At 46.2% G+C, this 18,028-nt stretch overlaps 1 protein-coding gene across 1 annotated transcript in view; it reads left to right on the top strand.

Annotated features, from left to right (window-relative positions):
• Nucleotides 1–326: 326 nt before the first annotated feature.
• AEBP1 (AE binding protein 1) overlaps nucleotides 327–18,028 on the top strand; it is a 160,484-nt gene continuing 142,782 nt past the window's right edge. Inside the window, exons 1-2 of the mRNA XM_029604204.1 lie at nucleotides 327–786; nucleotides 8,842–9,276. Of these exons, the coding sequence (XP_029460064.1) occupies nucleotides 8,958–9,276 (319 nt within the window). The 5' untranslated portion in view covers nucleotides 327–786; nucleotides 8,842–8,957. The remainder of the gene's footprint in view (nucleotides 787–8,841; nucleotides 9,277–18,028) is intronic.

Here is an 18,028-nt window from a genome sequence, read left to right as displayed (position 1 = left end):
TGGGCAAGCACAGGAAATCTGGAAACATCAGAACTTGAACTGAGTTTTTATAGGCAGACCAGGTACCCACGCACGGGATGAGGCTGATCTATTAGGCCCGATGGAGTGAAAGGCGGCCCTCTCTTGTGCAAGGCTGTCTCTACAATCTTTCTGTTTTATTTCTTTTTCGGTCTCAGGAAAGACTGGGTTACAGCAGACTCCCCCCTCCCCCTTTTCCTGCTATGGCCCTGCTCAGTGATTCATTTTTTGGTGGGTGGGGAAGGCTGAGAGGGGTGGGGGGAGAGCAAGGAAGCAGAGGCTGGACTTGATTTTCTTGGGAGAATTCTTGAAGTCCCGCCATCTGCCAGGTTTCTCTGCTCAGGCGTCCACTGGCTCCAGGGGGCTGGGGAAGAGAGACACCGAATCCTACAGCTGAGCACTGGGATGGACCAAAAAAAAAAAAAAGTCCTGTACATGACTGGTTCTTGAGAGAGGCAGGGAAAAGCTGGCAAAGCATCTCGGACGTCTGAAAGGAGGACAGACAGCCCCACATCTCAACTCTTGTCTTGTTTTTTTGTTTTGTTTAGTTTTGGGTGTCACTGTGGAATCGCCCTCTGACTTCGTCCCCTCTCCCCAGCCATGGGAGCTGCTGGCAAGGCGAGAGCTGAGCAGTGGGGACACTGAAAGGGAGGACGCTCTGAGAATAGGGGAAAAGGTGCCAAGCCTCCCGGTTTAGGGATTGAAGGCAGGTTTCTGGAGTGTGTACCTGCTCGCCACCTGACGCACGCTGCCGAGGCAGCCAGCTGGGTAAGTTATCCCACAGCAGTGCCCTGGTTTTTCTTTTTGTCTATTCTGCCAGCTGCTTGACGGGCGCTGATCTCAGAGGAAGAGGAATGTATTAGAGGGTTTTTTTTAAATTTTATTTTTATTAAGCTTTTAACAAGATAACATTGAAACAATGTTTTCTGAAAAAATACAGAAAGGCAATCATTTTCTGATTATGTATCACATAGGAAATTAACTATTCATCCGAATATTATAAGAAAATGGGAGATCAAGAATATATAAAGCAGTTTCAAAGCAAAGCCATTATCATTATTTTGTACTGCACTGTGAAATCATACACCTTCACTTAAGTTGCCAGTCACCTCTCAGAGTTAATTTGAGGAGTGCGAATCTAAGTGCACCCGTAGTTGCTCGGGTTCGGCAAAGATATATATCTAGCATTTTGAAAAACTAAGATACATTTACAAGGAAATCTTAGCTAGAACTTTGCTCCTCTTGCAATTACTTCGCTCTTCATTGGGTCCTTGAGATACATGAGAAGATCACCAGGTGCCTGGATTGCTTGGCAGGGCTAAGGGGAGAAGGACACCTGGGTAAATCATGGCACAGGGAGAGTTAGGGCCTGATTTACTGAAGCTCTTTTATCTCACTCTGTGTCGGGGTGGAAAGCTTAGTAAATCCCACCCTTGGTCACTTATAGAGGGGGATCTGGATCACTGAGGTCTATAAACCATTATTAGGCATGTAGACTTGGGAAAGCCACTGCTTATCCCTGGTTAGGAGTAAGAAGGTTTGGATCAATTCTTTGGGATCTTGCCGGGTACTTATGACCTGGACTGGCCATGGTCAGAGACAGGATGCTGGGCTTGACTCAGCAGGACATATCTTATGGCCTTATGAAATTCTTCTGGATGTTAGTTCAGTCCTCTGCCCACTAGGACATCTCTGTCTATGCTGTGGAAACCATGTGTGTTTCTGTGGGGACATTTTGTATAAAGGGTCTTTATGATGATGTGTTACTATAACAAGTCAAGGCCTTTGAGTTCACCACTCTTTGATTTGATTAGACAATGGGGCAGATTTTTAAAAAGTACGCCCACGCGTAGTTTTCTTCGCGCGACTGGCGCAAACAAGAGTACGCCGGATTTTAATAGATACGCGCGTAGCTGCGCGTATCTTTTAAAATCCGGGGTCGGCGAGCGCAAGGCTGCGCAAAATCGGCAGCCTGCGCGCGCCAAGCCGCGCAGGCTGCCTCCGTTCCCTCCGAGGCCGCTCCGAAATCGGAGCGGCCTCGGAACGAGCTTTCCTTCCACCCCCCCGCACCTTCCCCTCCCTTCCCCTACCTAACCCACCCCCCCAGCCCTATCCAAACCCCCCCTACCTTTGTTTGAAAAGTTACGCCTGTTCCAAGGCAGGCGTAACTTGCGCGCACCGGCCATGCGATTCCCCGGCCCGGGAGCAGTTTCGGAGGCCTCGGCCACGCCCGCGGCCCCGCCCCGGATGATGTGCCGCCACAACATGCCCCCCAACATGCCCCCGACACGCCCCCCAGGAAAGCCCCGGGACTTATGTGTGTCCCGGGGCTTGCGTGCGCTGCCGAGCCTATTCAACATAGAAGTGAGGAAGGGGCCAGGAACGAAGCTGCAAGGCTGGCAGGCATCCCCAGGCCCCCCCCCCCCCAGAGGGAATGGGACCGGAGCTGCGAGAGCAGCAGGGATTCCCAGGCTGAGAGGAAGGGGCTGTGACCAGAGCTGACAGCTTTACTAGGGAACAAAGCCTTTTGGTAGGTGGGTAGAGAAGGGGGGGGGAGGGGAAGAGACAGACAAAGACTGAAGGGGCAAAGTAGAGATTGAGGTCAAAGGGGTTGGGGGAAGTCTGGCAGTTGTTGGGGGGAATTGAGGACAAAAGGTGGGGAGTCAGAGAGGGAGGGAGGGAGGGAAGAGCTCGAGTCCAAGGTGGAGAGCAGTTGCCAGGGGAGGGGAATAGCAGCTAAAGGCGAGGCAGTTGCTGGGAGGGGGGATTGAAATAAAAGGTGGTGGGGGTTTTCAGGGGAGGGTGGATTGAGGCCAAAGGGTGGGAGTCAGAGGTCAGCTGGGAGCGAAAGCACAAATCTGCTCCAAGGTGCTAATAGGGATATCCTACATCATTTTTATGCAAAAGAACAAATAACCAAAACTGCAGCATGGTATCGTGCTGCCTGTACTGAATGAAAGCATGTGTTCCACTTTTAATAATAATAATCATAATCATAATAATAATCATAATAACAATAATAGATGCTGTAATAAGCTGAATTCTGCTCAAACTGGAGAAGCACGAGGTGCATGCCCCAAAGAGCTTACATAACAGTTGCACTTGCAACAATTTTACACACAGTGGTGACAATTGTGCTAATAAGTACCTACCCCAAAGGGAAGCACTTTTTAAACTTTACACCTGTCTAGTGCACCTTTTGAGTTGTTTTATGTGCACAAATCATGTTTTCTGCACATAAAACATGGTTTATATCATTTACAATTGGTACAGAACACTTTGGTGAGGCTTATAGATGGTCCTAAAAGGTATGAACCTATTTCACCAATGCTGCGTCAGTTTCACTGGCTTCCTGTCGACTGCTGGCTACAGTTTACGTTGGCAGTTTTATTATTTAAAGCCCTTCAGGATACACCCCCTCATACTTTGCAGACAGAACTGTACATTATTTTCCATTCAGATCTTTAAGATTCTCTTAAATGGTCCTGCTTTATGTTCCTGGGTTTCAGGAAATTAGACTTGTAAGGAGTCATGCCTGTATGTTTTCTCTGGCTGCTCCTAAATTTTGGAATTCTCTTCCAACACAGTACAGAAATATTAGTGACCTTGGTGCAGTTTGTAAGCAGCATAAAGCATGGCTTTTCTGCAATCCATTTCTGTAAATTGGATGTTTATTCTTTTGTATTATGTATGCCATTTTTTATCTGACATTTATATTTGTTTTACTTATTGTATAGCTTTTCTGAAGTAGCTATTTTATGTTAGTTTGTATTATTATGCATGCATTGATTGTATTTTTTTGTACATCGCATTGAGCTTTCGTGGTACATGCAGTTTATAGATCTAAAGAAGAAATAAATGTGCACTATGCATATTTTTGTGTGCACATTTTTGTGTTATTGCACTTTTTATAATGCTGTAATAATTTGCATGTGACAAACCAGGATACTATGCACCAAAATTTTTTTTAGGGGTCACATATTACATAATCCAATGAATTGCCACTCAAGTGGAAAGTGTCCCATATACAATTTTCCTGGATATCTTTCAAGGCGTTATAAGGGGAATAAACCTCTTGTTATTAATTCAACTAACTTCTTTAAATAATACATTAATTACAAACAAATTTTTGAAGAAGGAAGTGGATTGTTTCATAGAACTTCAATGCATTACTTATTTGTATTGCTTTGTATCGGTTTTAATCATGAACATTCCACCTCCAACCTTATTTGTTTTTTAGAATTTTTTGTGAATTGCAATTTTGTGGAATGTTCATGATTAAAACCGATACAAAGCATTACAAATAAGTAATGCATTGAAGTTCTATGAAACAATCCACTTCCTTCTTCAAAAATTTGTTTGTAATTAATGTATTATTTAAAGAAGTTAGTTGAATTAATAACAAGAGGTTTATTCCCCTTATAACGCCTTGAAAGATATCCAGGAAAATTGTATATGGGACACTTTCCACTTGAGTGGCAATTCATTGGATTATGTAATAATTTGCATGACATTAGTTTACTGCATATGTAAGGATCGTGTGCTTTGGACTGATGTATGTCTTACTACGTTGGCCTGTGAGAGAAGTGCAGAGCCAGCAAGCCAGGACCAGCCTAAAGTCTCCCACCAGACTGGTTGCAAAATCCCTTTCCCAAGTCTGGGCGCAGGGAGGATAGGTTCAAGATGACAGGCACTGGTGGGTAGGAACTGCACTCGGATCCCTGGATTTGCAGCTCCATGCAGAGACCATAAGGCTAGGCTACACCCTCAGCTCCACCATCCCCCAGAGAGAACATGTTCTGTTTCTGAAAACTTCTTTTAGCTAGTCTAGATTACAATCTATCCACACACACCCTCTCTCTCTCTCTCCATGGGGCAGTCCTTTGATTATAGTTTCTGCTTTTCATAACCCTCAAGGCCAGAAGAAAAGATCAATGTGGCAGAAGGTCTGTGCATGGAATGCAGATGTTGGCCGCACTTTGTAATCCCAGATGTGTCACTCCTAATAAGTTCCTTCCCTTCTGAGGCAAGAGTGCCAATCACAAGTTGCACTCTCCCCAGCCATGAACACAGCAGCAGATTTATACCCCGGACTAGCCTTAGGCACGTGGACAACTGGACGCCTTCCCTCCCCACAAGATGGCGCAGCACCACAGATGATGCTCACACAGCAGAGCAGCTGCCCCTTCTCCCTGCTTGGGGGGGAGGGGGGGGAAGTGTTGGGGGAAGCAAAGCATAGATAATTGCCTATGCCTCTTTTTGGTAAACCTGGATGCAGAGACTTTTTCACCCTCATAGAAATGGGTGATACCAGAAAACTTTGAAGATGTGTCAGACTCTTTATTAACTGGGTTGCAGGAGCCAGGAAGAAACCAAGCCAGAGAGAACAATGATTGCTTCAGCAAAGAACAAAACCACAGTCCTACAGCATTCACTGCAGCTTTCCCTGCCTGTCTCTGTTGACTGAAGGCTGTATTGAGTGTTGTGATATTTGTGGTTATTTATAGATTCCTCTTGGCATGCAGATCTTTGGAAGCACTGTGGTCATCGTACGCTTGACACTTAGATGACATTGTAAAGTCACGTAGTAGACAGTGAGTGGAAAGAGCAGTGCTGTGTCCCAATAGAGGAGAGCTGGGATTGAGTCTTACTCCTGCTCACTAATCTGGCTGTGACTGTAGATGAAAGTGCTGTTGATGTAGAAATTACAGCTGCTGGGTCAAAAGAGAACTCACACATCTGCTGCCTGTGCTATACCTGTTCTGTGGTGGGGCTGTGTGTGTGTGTATGCATGTAAGGAAAGGTTACGCTGCTGCCGCCTGTGCTATACCTGTTCTGTGATGGGACTGTGTGTGTGTGTATGTGTGTAAGGGAAGGTTACGCTGCTGCCGCCTGTGCTATACCTGTTCTGTGATGGGGCTGTGTATGTATATATGTGTGTAAGGGAAGGTTACGCTGCTGCCGCCTGCGCTATACCTGTTCTGTGATGGGACTGTGTGTGTGTGTGTATGTGTGTAAGGGAAGGTTACGCTGCTGCCGCCTGTGCTATACCTGTTATGTGGTGGGGCTGTGTGTGTGTGTATGCGTGTAAGGGAAGGTTAAGCTGCTGCCGCCTGTGCTATACCTGTTCTGTGATGGGACTGTGTGTGTATATATGTGTGTAAGGGAAGGTTACGCTGCTGCCGCCTGTGCTATACCTGTTCTGTGATGGGACGGTGTGTGGGTGTATGTGTGTAAGGGAAGGTTACGCTGCTGCCGCCTGTGCTATTCCTGTTCTGTGGTGGGGCTGTGTGTGTGTGTGTGTGTGTGTATGCGTGTAAGGAAAGGTTACGCTGCTTCCGCCTGTGCTATACCTGTTCTGTGGTGGGGCTGTGTGTGTGTGTATGTGTGTAAGGAAAGGTTACGCTGCTGCCGCCTGTGCTATACCTGTTCTGTGGTGGGGCTGTGTGTGCGTGTAAGGAAAGGTTACGCTGCTGCCGCCTGTGCTATACCTGTTCTGTGGTGGGGCTGTGTATGTGTGTGTAAGGGAAGTTACGCTGCTGCCGCCTGTGCTATACCTGTTCTGTGGTGGGGCTGTGTGTGTGTGTATGTGTGTAAGGAAAGGTTACACTGCTTTCGCCTGTGCTATACCTGTTCTGTGGTGGGGCTGTGTGTGTGTGTGTATGCGTGTAAGGAAAGGTTACGCTGCTGCCGCCTGTGCTATACCTGTTCTGTGGTGGGGCTGTGTGTGTGTGTGTGTGTGTGCGTGTAAGGAAAGGTTATGCTGCTGCCGCCTGTGCCATACCTGTTCTGTGGTGGGGCTGTGTGTGCGTGTAAGGAAAGGTTACGCTGCTGCCGCCTGTGCTATACCTGTTCTGTGGTGGGGCTGTGTGTGTGTTTAAGGAAAGGTTACGCTGCTGTCGCCTGTGCTATACCTGTTCTGTGATGGGGCTGTGTGTGTGTGTAAGGAAAGGTTACGCTGCTGTCGCCTGTGCTATACCTGTTCTGTGATGGGGCTGTGTGTGTGTGTAAGGAAAGGGTACGCTGCTGTCGCCTGTGCTATACCTGTTCTGTGGTGGGGCTGTGTCTGCGTGTAAGGAAAGGTTACGCTGCTGTCGCCTGTGCTATACCTGTTCTGTGGTGGGGCTGTGTCTGCGTGTAAGGAAAGGGTACGCTGCTGTCGCCTGTGCTATACCTGTTCTGTGGTGGGGCTGTGTCTGCGTGTAAGGAAAGGGTACGCTGCTGTCGCCTGTGCTATACCTGTTCTGTGGTGGGGCTGTGTATGTGTGTAAAGGAAAGGTTACGCTGCTATCGCCTGTGCTATACCTGTTCTGTGATGGGGCTGTGTGTGTGTGTAAGGAAAGGTTACGCTGCTGCCGTCTGTGCTATACCTGTTCTGTGATGGGGCTGTGTGTGTGTGTAAGGAAAGGGTACGCTGCTGTCGCCTGTGCTATACCTGTTCTGTGGTGGGGCTGTGTCTGCGTGTAAGGAAAGGTTACGCTGCTGTCGCCTGTGCTATACCTGTTCTGTGATGGGGCTGTGTGTGTGTGTAAGGAAAGGTTACGCTGCTGTCGCCTGTGCTATACCTGTTCTGTGGTGGGGCTGTGTCTGCGTGTAAGGAAAGGGTACGCTGCTGTCGCCTGTGCTATACCTGTTCTGTGGTGGGGCTGTGTCTGCGTGTAAGGAAAGGGTACGCTGCTGTCGCCTGTGCTATACCTGTTCTGTGGTGGGGCTGTGTATGTGTGTAAGGAAAGGTTACGCTGCTATCGCCTGTGCTATACCTGTTCTGTGATGGGGCTGTGTGTGTGTGTAAGGAAAGGTTACGCTGCTGCCGTCTGTGCTATACCTGTTCTGTGATGGGGCTGTGTGTGTGTGTAAGGAAAGGGTACGCTGCTGTCGCCTGTGCTATACCTGTTCTGTGGTGGGGCTGTGTCTGCGTGTAAGGAAAGGGTACGCTGCTGTCGCCTGTGCTATACCTGTTCTGTGGTGGGGCTGTGTATGTGTGTAAGGAAAGGTTACGCTGCTGTCGCCTGTGCTATACCTGTTCTGTGATGGGGCTGTGTGTGTGTGTAAGGAAAGGTTACGCTGCTGTCGCCTGTGCTATACCTGTTCTGTGATGGGGCTGTGTGTGTGTGTAAGGAAAGGTTACGCTGCTGTCGCCTGTGCTATACCTGTTCTGTGATGGGGCTGTGTGTGTGTGTAAGGAAAGGGTACGCTGCTGTCGCCTGTGCTATACCTGTTCTGTGGTGGGGCTGTGTGTGTGTTTAAGGAAAGGTTACGCTGCTGTCGCCTGTGCTATACCTTTTCTGTGGTGGGGCTGTGTGTGTGTGTGTGTGTGTGTGTAAGGAAAGGTTACGCTGCTGCCGCCTGTGCTATACCTGTTCTGTGGTGGGGCTGTGTATGTGTGTAAGGAAAGGTTACGCTGCTATCGCCTGTGCTATACCTGTTCTGTGATGGGGCTGTGTGTGTGTGTAAGGAAAGGGTACGCTGCTGCCGCCTGTGCTATACCTGTTCTGTGATGGGGCTGTGTGTGTGTGTAAGGAAAGGTTACGCTGCTGTCGCCTGTGCTATACCTGTTCTGTGATGGGGCTGTGTGTGTGTGTAAGGAAAGGGTACGCTGCTGCCACCTGTGCTATACCTGTTCTGTGATGGGGCTGTGTGTGTGTGTGAGTGAAGCTTACACTGCTGCTGCCTCTGCTGCACCTGTTCTGTGACTAATTGAAGAACTTCATTTTCCAGTATTGTCAGTCTTGACCCTTCTACCAAGTCTATATTCAGTGGGAAAATAAAAGCAAAAAGTATAAAAATTCCATTCCTGACTCTTATCTGTTTTCCCCCTTTCAGAGATGTTCCTATAGACACTCTCCCCCGTTGTAAAGAAGATTACGCTGCTTGATACCAAGACCTGGGACTAATCCACCACAAACTGTTGGTACTGTTTGAGCATCTCAGGGTCTGTGATGGAGCTCAGGCTGCCGGCCCTGTCCTCCTTGGGGCTGCGGTGCCTGCCTCTGATCTTCCTGGCTTTGATTCTGTGGCAGAGCCCCCCGGTGCACCCACAGTCGGTGCTCACTGATGCGGAGATTGAAGAATTCCTGCAAGGTTTCCTGAAGGTCATTGGCCCTGAAACGGAGGACGAAGAGGGTGCTGAAAAGAAGGAGGAGGAGGAGGTGCCTGCCCCCAGGCCTGACATCTCTGAGCCCACCAAGACGGATGCACGAGCAAAGCCAGGAGATAAGAGAAAGGACAGCAGAGGAAGAATCTCGGTGGAGGTAGATGGTAAGTGCCTCATGGGGGCAGAGGTGGCATATTCAGTGGTGGGGTGGTCAAGTCCGGCTGGCAATACCTTTTTTTGAATCAGTATAAGAATTAACCAGAGATTAGGCTGTACAAGAGCTGCTGAGACCACATAAAATCCCTCTTAGGATAGTTATGCCAGAAGAAGAACAAAAGAACATAAGACTTGCCATTCGGGGTCAGACCAAGAATTCATCAAGCCCAGTATCCTGTTTCCAACAGTGGCCAATCCAAGTCACAAGTACCTGTCAAACATTAAATAGATTCTATGCTACTAATGCCGGCAACAAGCAATGGCAATTCCCTACTGATTAATAGCAGTTTATGGATTTCTCCTCCAGGAACTTATCCAAACCTTTTTTAAACCCAACTACATTAACTGCCTTAACCATATCCTCTGGCAATGAATTCCAGAGCTTAATTGTGCATTGAGTGAAAAAGAATTTTCTCCAATTTGTTTTAAATGTGCAAGTTACTAACTTCATGGAGTGCCCCATAGTCCTTGTATTATCCGAAAGAGTAAATAACCGTTTCACATTTACGCATTCAAGTCCTTTCATGATTTTGTAGACCTCTATCATATCCTTCCTCCGCTGTTTCTTCTCCAAACTGAAGAGCCCTAACCCCTTTAGTCATTCCTCATAGGGAAGCCATTCCTTGCCCTTTATCATTTTGGTCGCCCTTCTCTGTACTTTCTCCAGCGCAACTATATCTCTTTTTGAGATGCAGCAACCAGAATTGCACACAGTATTCAAGGTATGGTCTAACCATGGAGCGATACAGCAGCATTATGACATTTTCCGTTTTATTCACCATTCCCTTTCTAATAATTCCCAACATTCTGTTTGCTTTTTGACCGCCACAGCACATTGAGCCGACAATATCAATTATGATGCCCAGCTATGTTTTCTGGGTGGAAACTCCTAATATGGAACCTAACATCGTGTAACTACAGCAGGTTTCCAACAGTGGCTAGTCCAAGTCACAAGTTTATTTTTATTTATTTATTTTATTTATTTAAGGTTTTTATATACCGGCAATCATGAGCACATATCTTGCTGGTTTACATGAAACGGGAGTGCATTAAATACATCAACTAGAACTGTGGTGATCGAAGGAGCAGTTACAAATAACAAGGGTAGCAGAACTTGGTGTCAAATACCCAAACATTAAATAAATCCCATGCTACTAATGCTGGCTATTTTTCCCTGTGTGCATCACCTTGCGCTTGCCCACATTATATTTCATCTGCCATATGGATGCCCAATCTTCCGCTTGTGATTTAACTACTCTAATATTGTGTCATCTGCAAATTTGATCACCTCACTTGTCGTACCCCTTTCCAGATCATTTATAAATATATTAAAAAGCACTGGTCCAAGTACAGATCCATGAGGCACTTCCACTGTGAAAACAGACCATTTAGTCCTACTCTGTTTCCTTTCTTTTAACCAATTTGCAATCCACAAAAGTCATCACCTCCTATCTCATGACTCTTTAGTTTTCTTTGAAGTCTCTCCTGAGGGACTTTGTCAAACACCTTCTTAAAATCCAAGTACACCATATCTACCAGTTGAATCTTATCCACGTTCATTCATCCCTTCAAATAATTGTAGAAGATTTGTGAGGCAAGATTTCCCTTGGGTAAATCCATGCTGGCTGTGTCCCATTAAGCCATGTCTATCTATAAATTCTGTGATTTTATTCTTTATAACAGTTTCCACAATTTTTCCTGGCACTGAAGTCAGGCTCATCGGTCAATAGTTTCCCAGATCACCTCTGGCACCCTTTTTAAATATCGGAGTTACATTGGCCACCCTCCAGTCTTCAGGTACAATGGATGATTTTAATGATAGGTTACAAATTACTTGTAACAGGTCTGAAATTTCATTGTTTAGTTCTTTCAGAACCCTGGGGTGTATACCATCTGGTCCAGGTGATTTGCTATCTTTCAGTTTGTCAATCTGTCCTACTACATCTTCCAGTTTCACCATGATTTGCTTCAGTTCATCTAAATCCTCACCCTTGAAAACTGTCTCCGGAAGGGACCTCTGTAGTCCTGAAAGCTCACATACTGTAGTGGCTCGGGGTAATATCTTACATTTGTGGAACAAAAGGTAACATGAGCTGCAATGAATCCAGTGTTGTCCAGGAGTAGCCTGAGCCCTGAGCTACAGAAAGATACTCTTGGAAGTGCATTTTTTGAAGATCCACTTTAATTATAGCCACTGATGCTCTTTTATTTTTCCTCTGAGTTGTAGCCACGTCTTTCTTCTGATCTGCAAGGAGGAGGAGGAGGAGTTAAAGATTATCACAAATGCACTGGGCAACTGAGGAAAAAAATGCAGGAGGGCAGCCCTTCTGGACCTTAGCGAGGTTAATCAGGAAAGGGCAAACATTCTTAAAACGTATCAGGAAGGACATAGAGAGAGTCTTGTCTAGGAGGCTAGGAGATCTTGTATCACTTTCTTGGGATACATGAGTAGATATCACTCACTGCTACTATATATATGTTTTCCCATAATAAGTAGCACCCGAGAGTTCAGCTAAATTGACTTTGGTGGAAGCAGAAATTCCATGTACTCCTGGCGGAATGACATTGCAATAAGAAAAAAAAACCCCAATAGGTTTTGGAAGTCACTCTTGTGTTTTAGGAAACAAAACAGAAAAATGTCCTTGAAAGAGGTTTAAGAGGCAGGGCAGCGATGCTGCATGGTTAGACTCCTGTCAGCTGGTGAGACTGGCGTAAGGAGCATTTTCCCACGCACACTATGTCAGACAAAGCCATAGCAAAGCGCTCTCACAGTAGATTTTTTTGGGTGGCCTTGGAGTGCAGCAACTAACTCTTGTTGGTGACTGATTTTCTATTTTTCCCCTGTTGGTCTAGCTCTTTGCTGTACAGTGTAGCCTTTAAATGCTTTCTCCTACTAACTAATGGTTTTTTTTTTTTGGTTTTTTTTATAATTCTTTATTTTCAAGTTTTTCACAACTTATTTACCAGGAAAACTCCTTACAGAAAAATCAATGTCAAAAGGAAAACAATAAAATTTCAAATTAAACATTATTTCAGCATAATGATTAACGACATTTAAATTATAAGAAAATCAAAATTTAGAAATTAGGAGGCGGTAGGAGCAATGACAAAATAGGAAAATTAATCCGCAAGTATATTTGGTTCGTCGTGGCTTCTGCATCATTTTCCTTTTCTTTTACACCGTCTCTAATGAAGTCTCCATAGGGGCTTTCCCAGCTAGGAATGTTTTCATTTGATCAGGTTCAAGAAAAATGTAATTCACATTCTGATACCTGATGCAAGCCTTGCAGGGATATTTCAGAGTGAATTTAGCCCCTATTCTAAGGGCTAATGGCCTCATCAAAAGAAAGTCTTTCCTCCGCGTCTGAGTAGATTTGATCACGTCCGGAAATATCCAGATAGGGAACCCATAAAAAGGTATTTGTCGATTTCTGAAGAAAAGTCTCATAATATGGTTCCGCTCTGATAAAAAAGCAAAGGAAACTAGGAGAGGTTTTCTCTGACTTATTTGATGTTCAGAAGACATTTCCAATATATCAGTGAGATTCAGGTCAGGACTTTGTTGTTCTGGTTGGGAAGCTTTCTGCAAATAGAATATTTTAACAATAACTGGGAATGCCGTATCTGGAATCTTTAGATTTTCCTTCATGTAAAGTTTAAAAAGTTCCAGTGGGGCTATAGCTTTAATTACTGGAAAGTTTAGTATACGTAGATTATGTGCCCTTAGGGCATTTTCGACTGTTTCCAGTCTTATGTTAAATTTTCAGAAATAATTAGTTTTTCTTGTTTGACCTCCACTGAAGAAATTCTCTTTTCCAACACTTCTGTTTTGTTAGTATAATTAGACAATAAATTATTATTTATCAAAGCCTGATTCTGAATTTCCACATTTGTCTTAGCGAGTATTTTTATCGATGTCTCAATTCCATTTAGTACACTCCAAATTCCCTCCAACGTTATAACATCAGGTCTCTGAGTAGAAGGAGCTTCTGAAATCCTTCGAAGCTGGCTTGCCCCCTGCACTTCATCGGCTCCCCCTCTTAACCCCGTACCTTGTTCAGTTGTTACGATAGCTGCTTCCAGTCCCCGGGGAGTTGAAGTCCTTAATGGATCCTCCAGACCCGCAAGTTGTTCTCCTCCACTGTCTCCTGGGGTCTCCTCATCCCGGGTCTCACAGGCATCGTTTCTGGCCATCATCATGGCCGCTCCGGCTTCAGACGAAGCAGGGCAAGGCATCGCGGTACTTTGAGGGGGAGCAGGTTTCTTCGGTGATCCGGGGCTTAAGGTAGTGTCGAAGGTCAGGGAGGTCTGCGCTTGCTCCCTCGCAGTTCCTCCAGCGACCAGGTTCTCCGGATTAGTTGATGCAGCTCCAGCGAAAAAACCGGGGATAGTAGGCTGTCGAGGGTCGGCAATATGTGAGTTGATATTCTCACCTCTTAGTCGCCCTTTTCTTTTTGTATGCGGCATAGTTTTTTAAGAAAACGAAGATAAGTAACTCGAAATTAGACAGCGTTTCTCACCGGCGTTTCAAGCTGTTTCACGCCACGGCGGCCATCTTGCCTCCACTAACTAATGGTTTTTAAAAGCTTAAGAGCTTAGAAAACCTCTCTATATACCCTCAGTAATTTGGCACCTGTTTCAGAGGGATTCTTTTTAGGGGTAAAAAAAAAGGAGGGGGGCAAGATGGGGAGGGGGGCAAGATGGCGTCCTGAAGGAGGGGGGCAAGATGGCGTCCTGAACGGGTGTATGGGATAGAGCTGCTCCTACTTCTCACTGATTTCTTCTACTATGCCGCCGAAAAGAAAAGGGAGGGTGAGGGTTTTCCCTCTATACCTACCCAACTATCGGAGCAAGCCCTGATTACAACTTTCCTCGCCCAGGGAGCTCAACAATTCGAGGCGGTGAGTCCTGCTGTGAACTCGCCTAGAGGAGAGGCGAGTTCACCTGGGACAGAGGTTTCCCTCAGCCCCCCCGAGACGTGCCCTCCGGCAACCAGACGAACTCCGACCCCGGACGTGCAGCAGCCGTCGAGGACCGATGAGGTCACTGCGAGAGAGCTGCTGGGAGAACTGCCGCCAAGCGTCGGAGGAGAGTCGGGGAATGGAGAAAGTTCAGCGAGGGAAGGTGTTTCAACCCATGCTGAACTAGCAGTACCATCAGCAAGCTCCGAAGCGACCCCCTCGATAGCGGGGGCTAGACCCGACCCTCTGGTAAGGCCAGCGGTCGTCACCCTGGAAAATTTATGGGAACTCTCTGCGGGGTTAACCTTAGCAGTCAGAGATTGTAACGCTAAATTGGATTTATTTGCTTCACAAACTAATAACAGAATTTCCGCTCAAGAGAATTCCCTTTCTCAACTTCAAATATCAGTGGGCAAAGTAGAAACGGAGGTTTCTCAAATAAAGGAATTTAACATTGCCACTATTCGGGACAGAGCAGCTCTATCCAGAAGACTGGAGCTATTGGAGAATTGGAATAGACGTCTAAATGTAAGACTGATTAATTTTCCGAGAGTCTTGGGGGAAATGCCTACAGTAACTTTAAAAAGATACTTCGCAGAAGTTCTTTTATTGCCTGAAACTCAATTTCCCATGATTAACAAGGCATATTTTCTTCCAGGACCAAACCGCTTAGATCAACAAGCGGCACCGACTATGGACTTACAAAACTTAACTAATTTCCTAGAATCCTCCGCAATTGAAATTATAGACCTTTCCACTTTATTAGTATCTTTGGTAATGGAACAGGATGTTAGTAGGTTAATGATTTCTTACTTTAAAAATCTTAATACATTGTTTCATGGTAGTAAGGTCCGCATGTTTCCGGATATTTCAAAAATAACCCAGGAACGACGGAAAGGGTTCCTGTCCATGCGACAAGCAGTGATATTTCTGGGGGCTACTTTTCTCTTAAGATACCCCTGCAAATGTATTATTAAAAAAGAAGAAGATACTCTTATTTTTTTTTCCCCTGAGCAGTTGAAGCTTTATTTAGATTTACAGACCCCCTCTGAGAACGCCATAATTCCAGGGGAATAAGATACAAAGAGCTCCCTTATTCAGGTTAAGTCCTAGTGGAAATAAATTTCTTTTTCCTTTTTTTTCTCCTTAAAAGTGTTCCCCCTCCCTTGGGTTGATTAAATGAGAGTTGGTTACTTCATTAGAAATTTGTGTTTGCCTGATAATATTTAAGTTGGAATGAATTAATTTCAATCTAATGTTATGTAACATGTTTCCTTTATAAAACTTTGTGATACAATGGTATTAGAAAAGTGAGAAATAAAGAATTAGAAAAAAAATATATATAATCCTAGCTAAATCTGAAACGTAAGTGACATGGAATGGAGTTTCCACTCCATTTGCCCTCAGTGTCTTTGTGATGATCATGAACCATATTCTAAGTGCGCTCGCTCGTACTAACCCTGGCAGTTGAGTTGCTTAAGGGGGGGGCGCTCTGCGAGTGATTTGGCTGTGGGGCTGGTGAGGTAGAAGGGTTATGGCTTTGTCAGCCCCCTCCTCTCTCCAGCAGCTGCTCACCAGCATTACTACAAACCTTTCTGGAGCTGCAGCGCTGCATAGAGGCCTACGTCAGCGGCAGGGCAGTGGGAGCGCAGAGCCTGCCGGCGAGCGCAAACAGGACTGGTTTGGTTACTCGCCAGACTCATGACTGACTGAAACCTGGCGTGAGGTCAAAGCCAGGACCCTGAAGCCCAAGGAAGCAGGGACTATAAAAACCGAGGCCGAAAGGCAACGTAATGTCTGGCTTTCCCCTGGAACATGTCCCAGCTGCTGCCGTCCTTACCCCTCTGACCTGGATCCTCCATGCAGAGAGCTTTGCCGCAGGTCAACTGCTGGGAGCTGGAGTCTAGGAGCTCGACACCGTCCCGGAGAATCGTCCTTCCATCGCTCCGCCACTGCCATGTGTAAAACAGAAATGGGCTTTTCAAAATTGCCTACCCAATGTACAGGCGGCTGAGTGCATGCTATTGTTACCCATAGTGAGCAGAGGCCTTTCCGGGACAGAGTTTCATACTGTTGCATTTGCAAAAGTCCGTGCAAATTCTTCTTTGCACAAATTAGCAGGTGTGAATGCAGAGGGATAGTTTTGAGGGAATAATTTTACAAGGGAAAGTATACGGCTACTTTCCCTTTGAAAACTGGTGTAGAGTCTGCCGTCAGAGCTCTGTGCTGAATATACCTAGCGTGGGACACTGATCTGATTTCATTTAAATCCTGCTTTCTGGCACTGACATGGAGAACTAAAGGGCTTCTATGATCTGTGCTGTATGATAAAGCTTTTGCTTACTTCTGATATAGTACACGACCCATACATGCCGCCTGCTACTGATATAGATTATACACCACACAAAATGTCATTTTTCTGCTTTATGTGTTTCTAACCTGCCCTTTTCTCCGCCACCTTTGCTCATAAAGTGGTGAAGCAGTGTAGCTAGGTCGACAGGATGCAGCTCCCTAATCCTGCAGAGTCAGGTTTCAGCCCTGTTGCATTATTTGAGTTTATAGTTCCAGCTGCTTTAAGAATGGCAGGACTACATGTCCACAGATAACGCCATGGGGGGGGAGGAGCCTGGACTGGCTCAGGCTGTCCCTCAGCACACGGAGCTTCTTGGTGACCTTACTGTGGAGCTGCTTTCACCGGGGCCATTTTGGCTGGTTGCTGTAACTACAGGGGCAATGCCCGGCTCTCCCTCCACCTCCATGGGATTCAGGGCCTCCAAATGCAAACCCTGCACCAGCTCAGCAGCCCAAAGCCAAGGGACCCAAAGCCAATAACAGAGCTCACAGTTCCCCAGGCCGCAGCTGCTTGTCCATCACTTGGTTTATATTCTTGGCTTCTATATTTCACACCCCCCAAGAGCATTAGAGCAGGCAGACCTGTCTGTGGCAAACATGCTCAGCAATTTCTCAAACATAAAGCACAGCGAGAAGAGAGAGAGGCCCTCATTATGTTGCGTCCAAAATGGCCCTTGAAGATGCCTGACCGCCGGCCAAGATGCTGTAGGAGTGCCTGGTGTTATTTCTCCTTATTTTAGTGTTGTGAGGTTCTCCCACATGTGAGATCCACCGAAGGCTGAAATGAAATTAGCACTGCTAGCTGCAGTCTTCAGAGTACTATCAGCTTGCCTTTTTCTTGGCACTGTTCTCTCCTCTTTTAGCTTATCCCTAACTCTCCCTACTTTTATTTATTTATTTCTTTTGCCTGTCACTTTCCCCCCTGCTCCAGCTCCATCAGGACATGCCTTCCATGTCATGAGGCATCATCAGCCCGTATGCAGTGCTGTATCCCCTTTTATAATCTGTCCTTCCTCTGAGCTGTTGCAGTGCCCGTCCTTAGCCAGGGGCCACAGACCACGGCTCCTTCCAGCACCCCGGTACACGCGTACACTGAGTCTGGCCACGGGATGTCGCCGTCCTGCAGTGCCTAGAACCTCTGTCCCTCACCTGAATGTTGCCCCAGCTGGCCTGGAAATCTAATTCAGGTCCCTTCATCTGGCAATATACAGTACTGCCCCTGGGTCAGCGCAGGCCCGGCCTTCTTTCTGTGTGCTGATATATTTTATTTCTTCTTTTGTTATACTTTTAAACATCATTTATTGTTCCCCTCTCTATGCTGTATTCTGATTTACATCTGCATGGGGCTCTGATGAAGATCTCTGGTCAGCTGTCTGTGCTGTCTTCA

The sequence above is a fragment of the Rhinatrema bivittatum genome, chromosome 5 (genome assembly GCF_901001135.1).
Source record: "Rhinatrema bivittatum chromosome 5, aRhiBiv1.1, whole genome shotgun sequence".
In the NCBI taxonomy this organism is placed as follows: domain Eukaryota; kingdom Metazoa; phylum Chordata; class Amphibia; order Gymnophiona; family Rhinatrematidae; genus Rhinatrema; species Rhinatrema bivittatum.
This window is presented reverse-complemented; position numbering and strand designations above follow the sequence as displayed.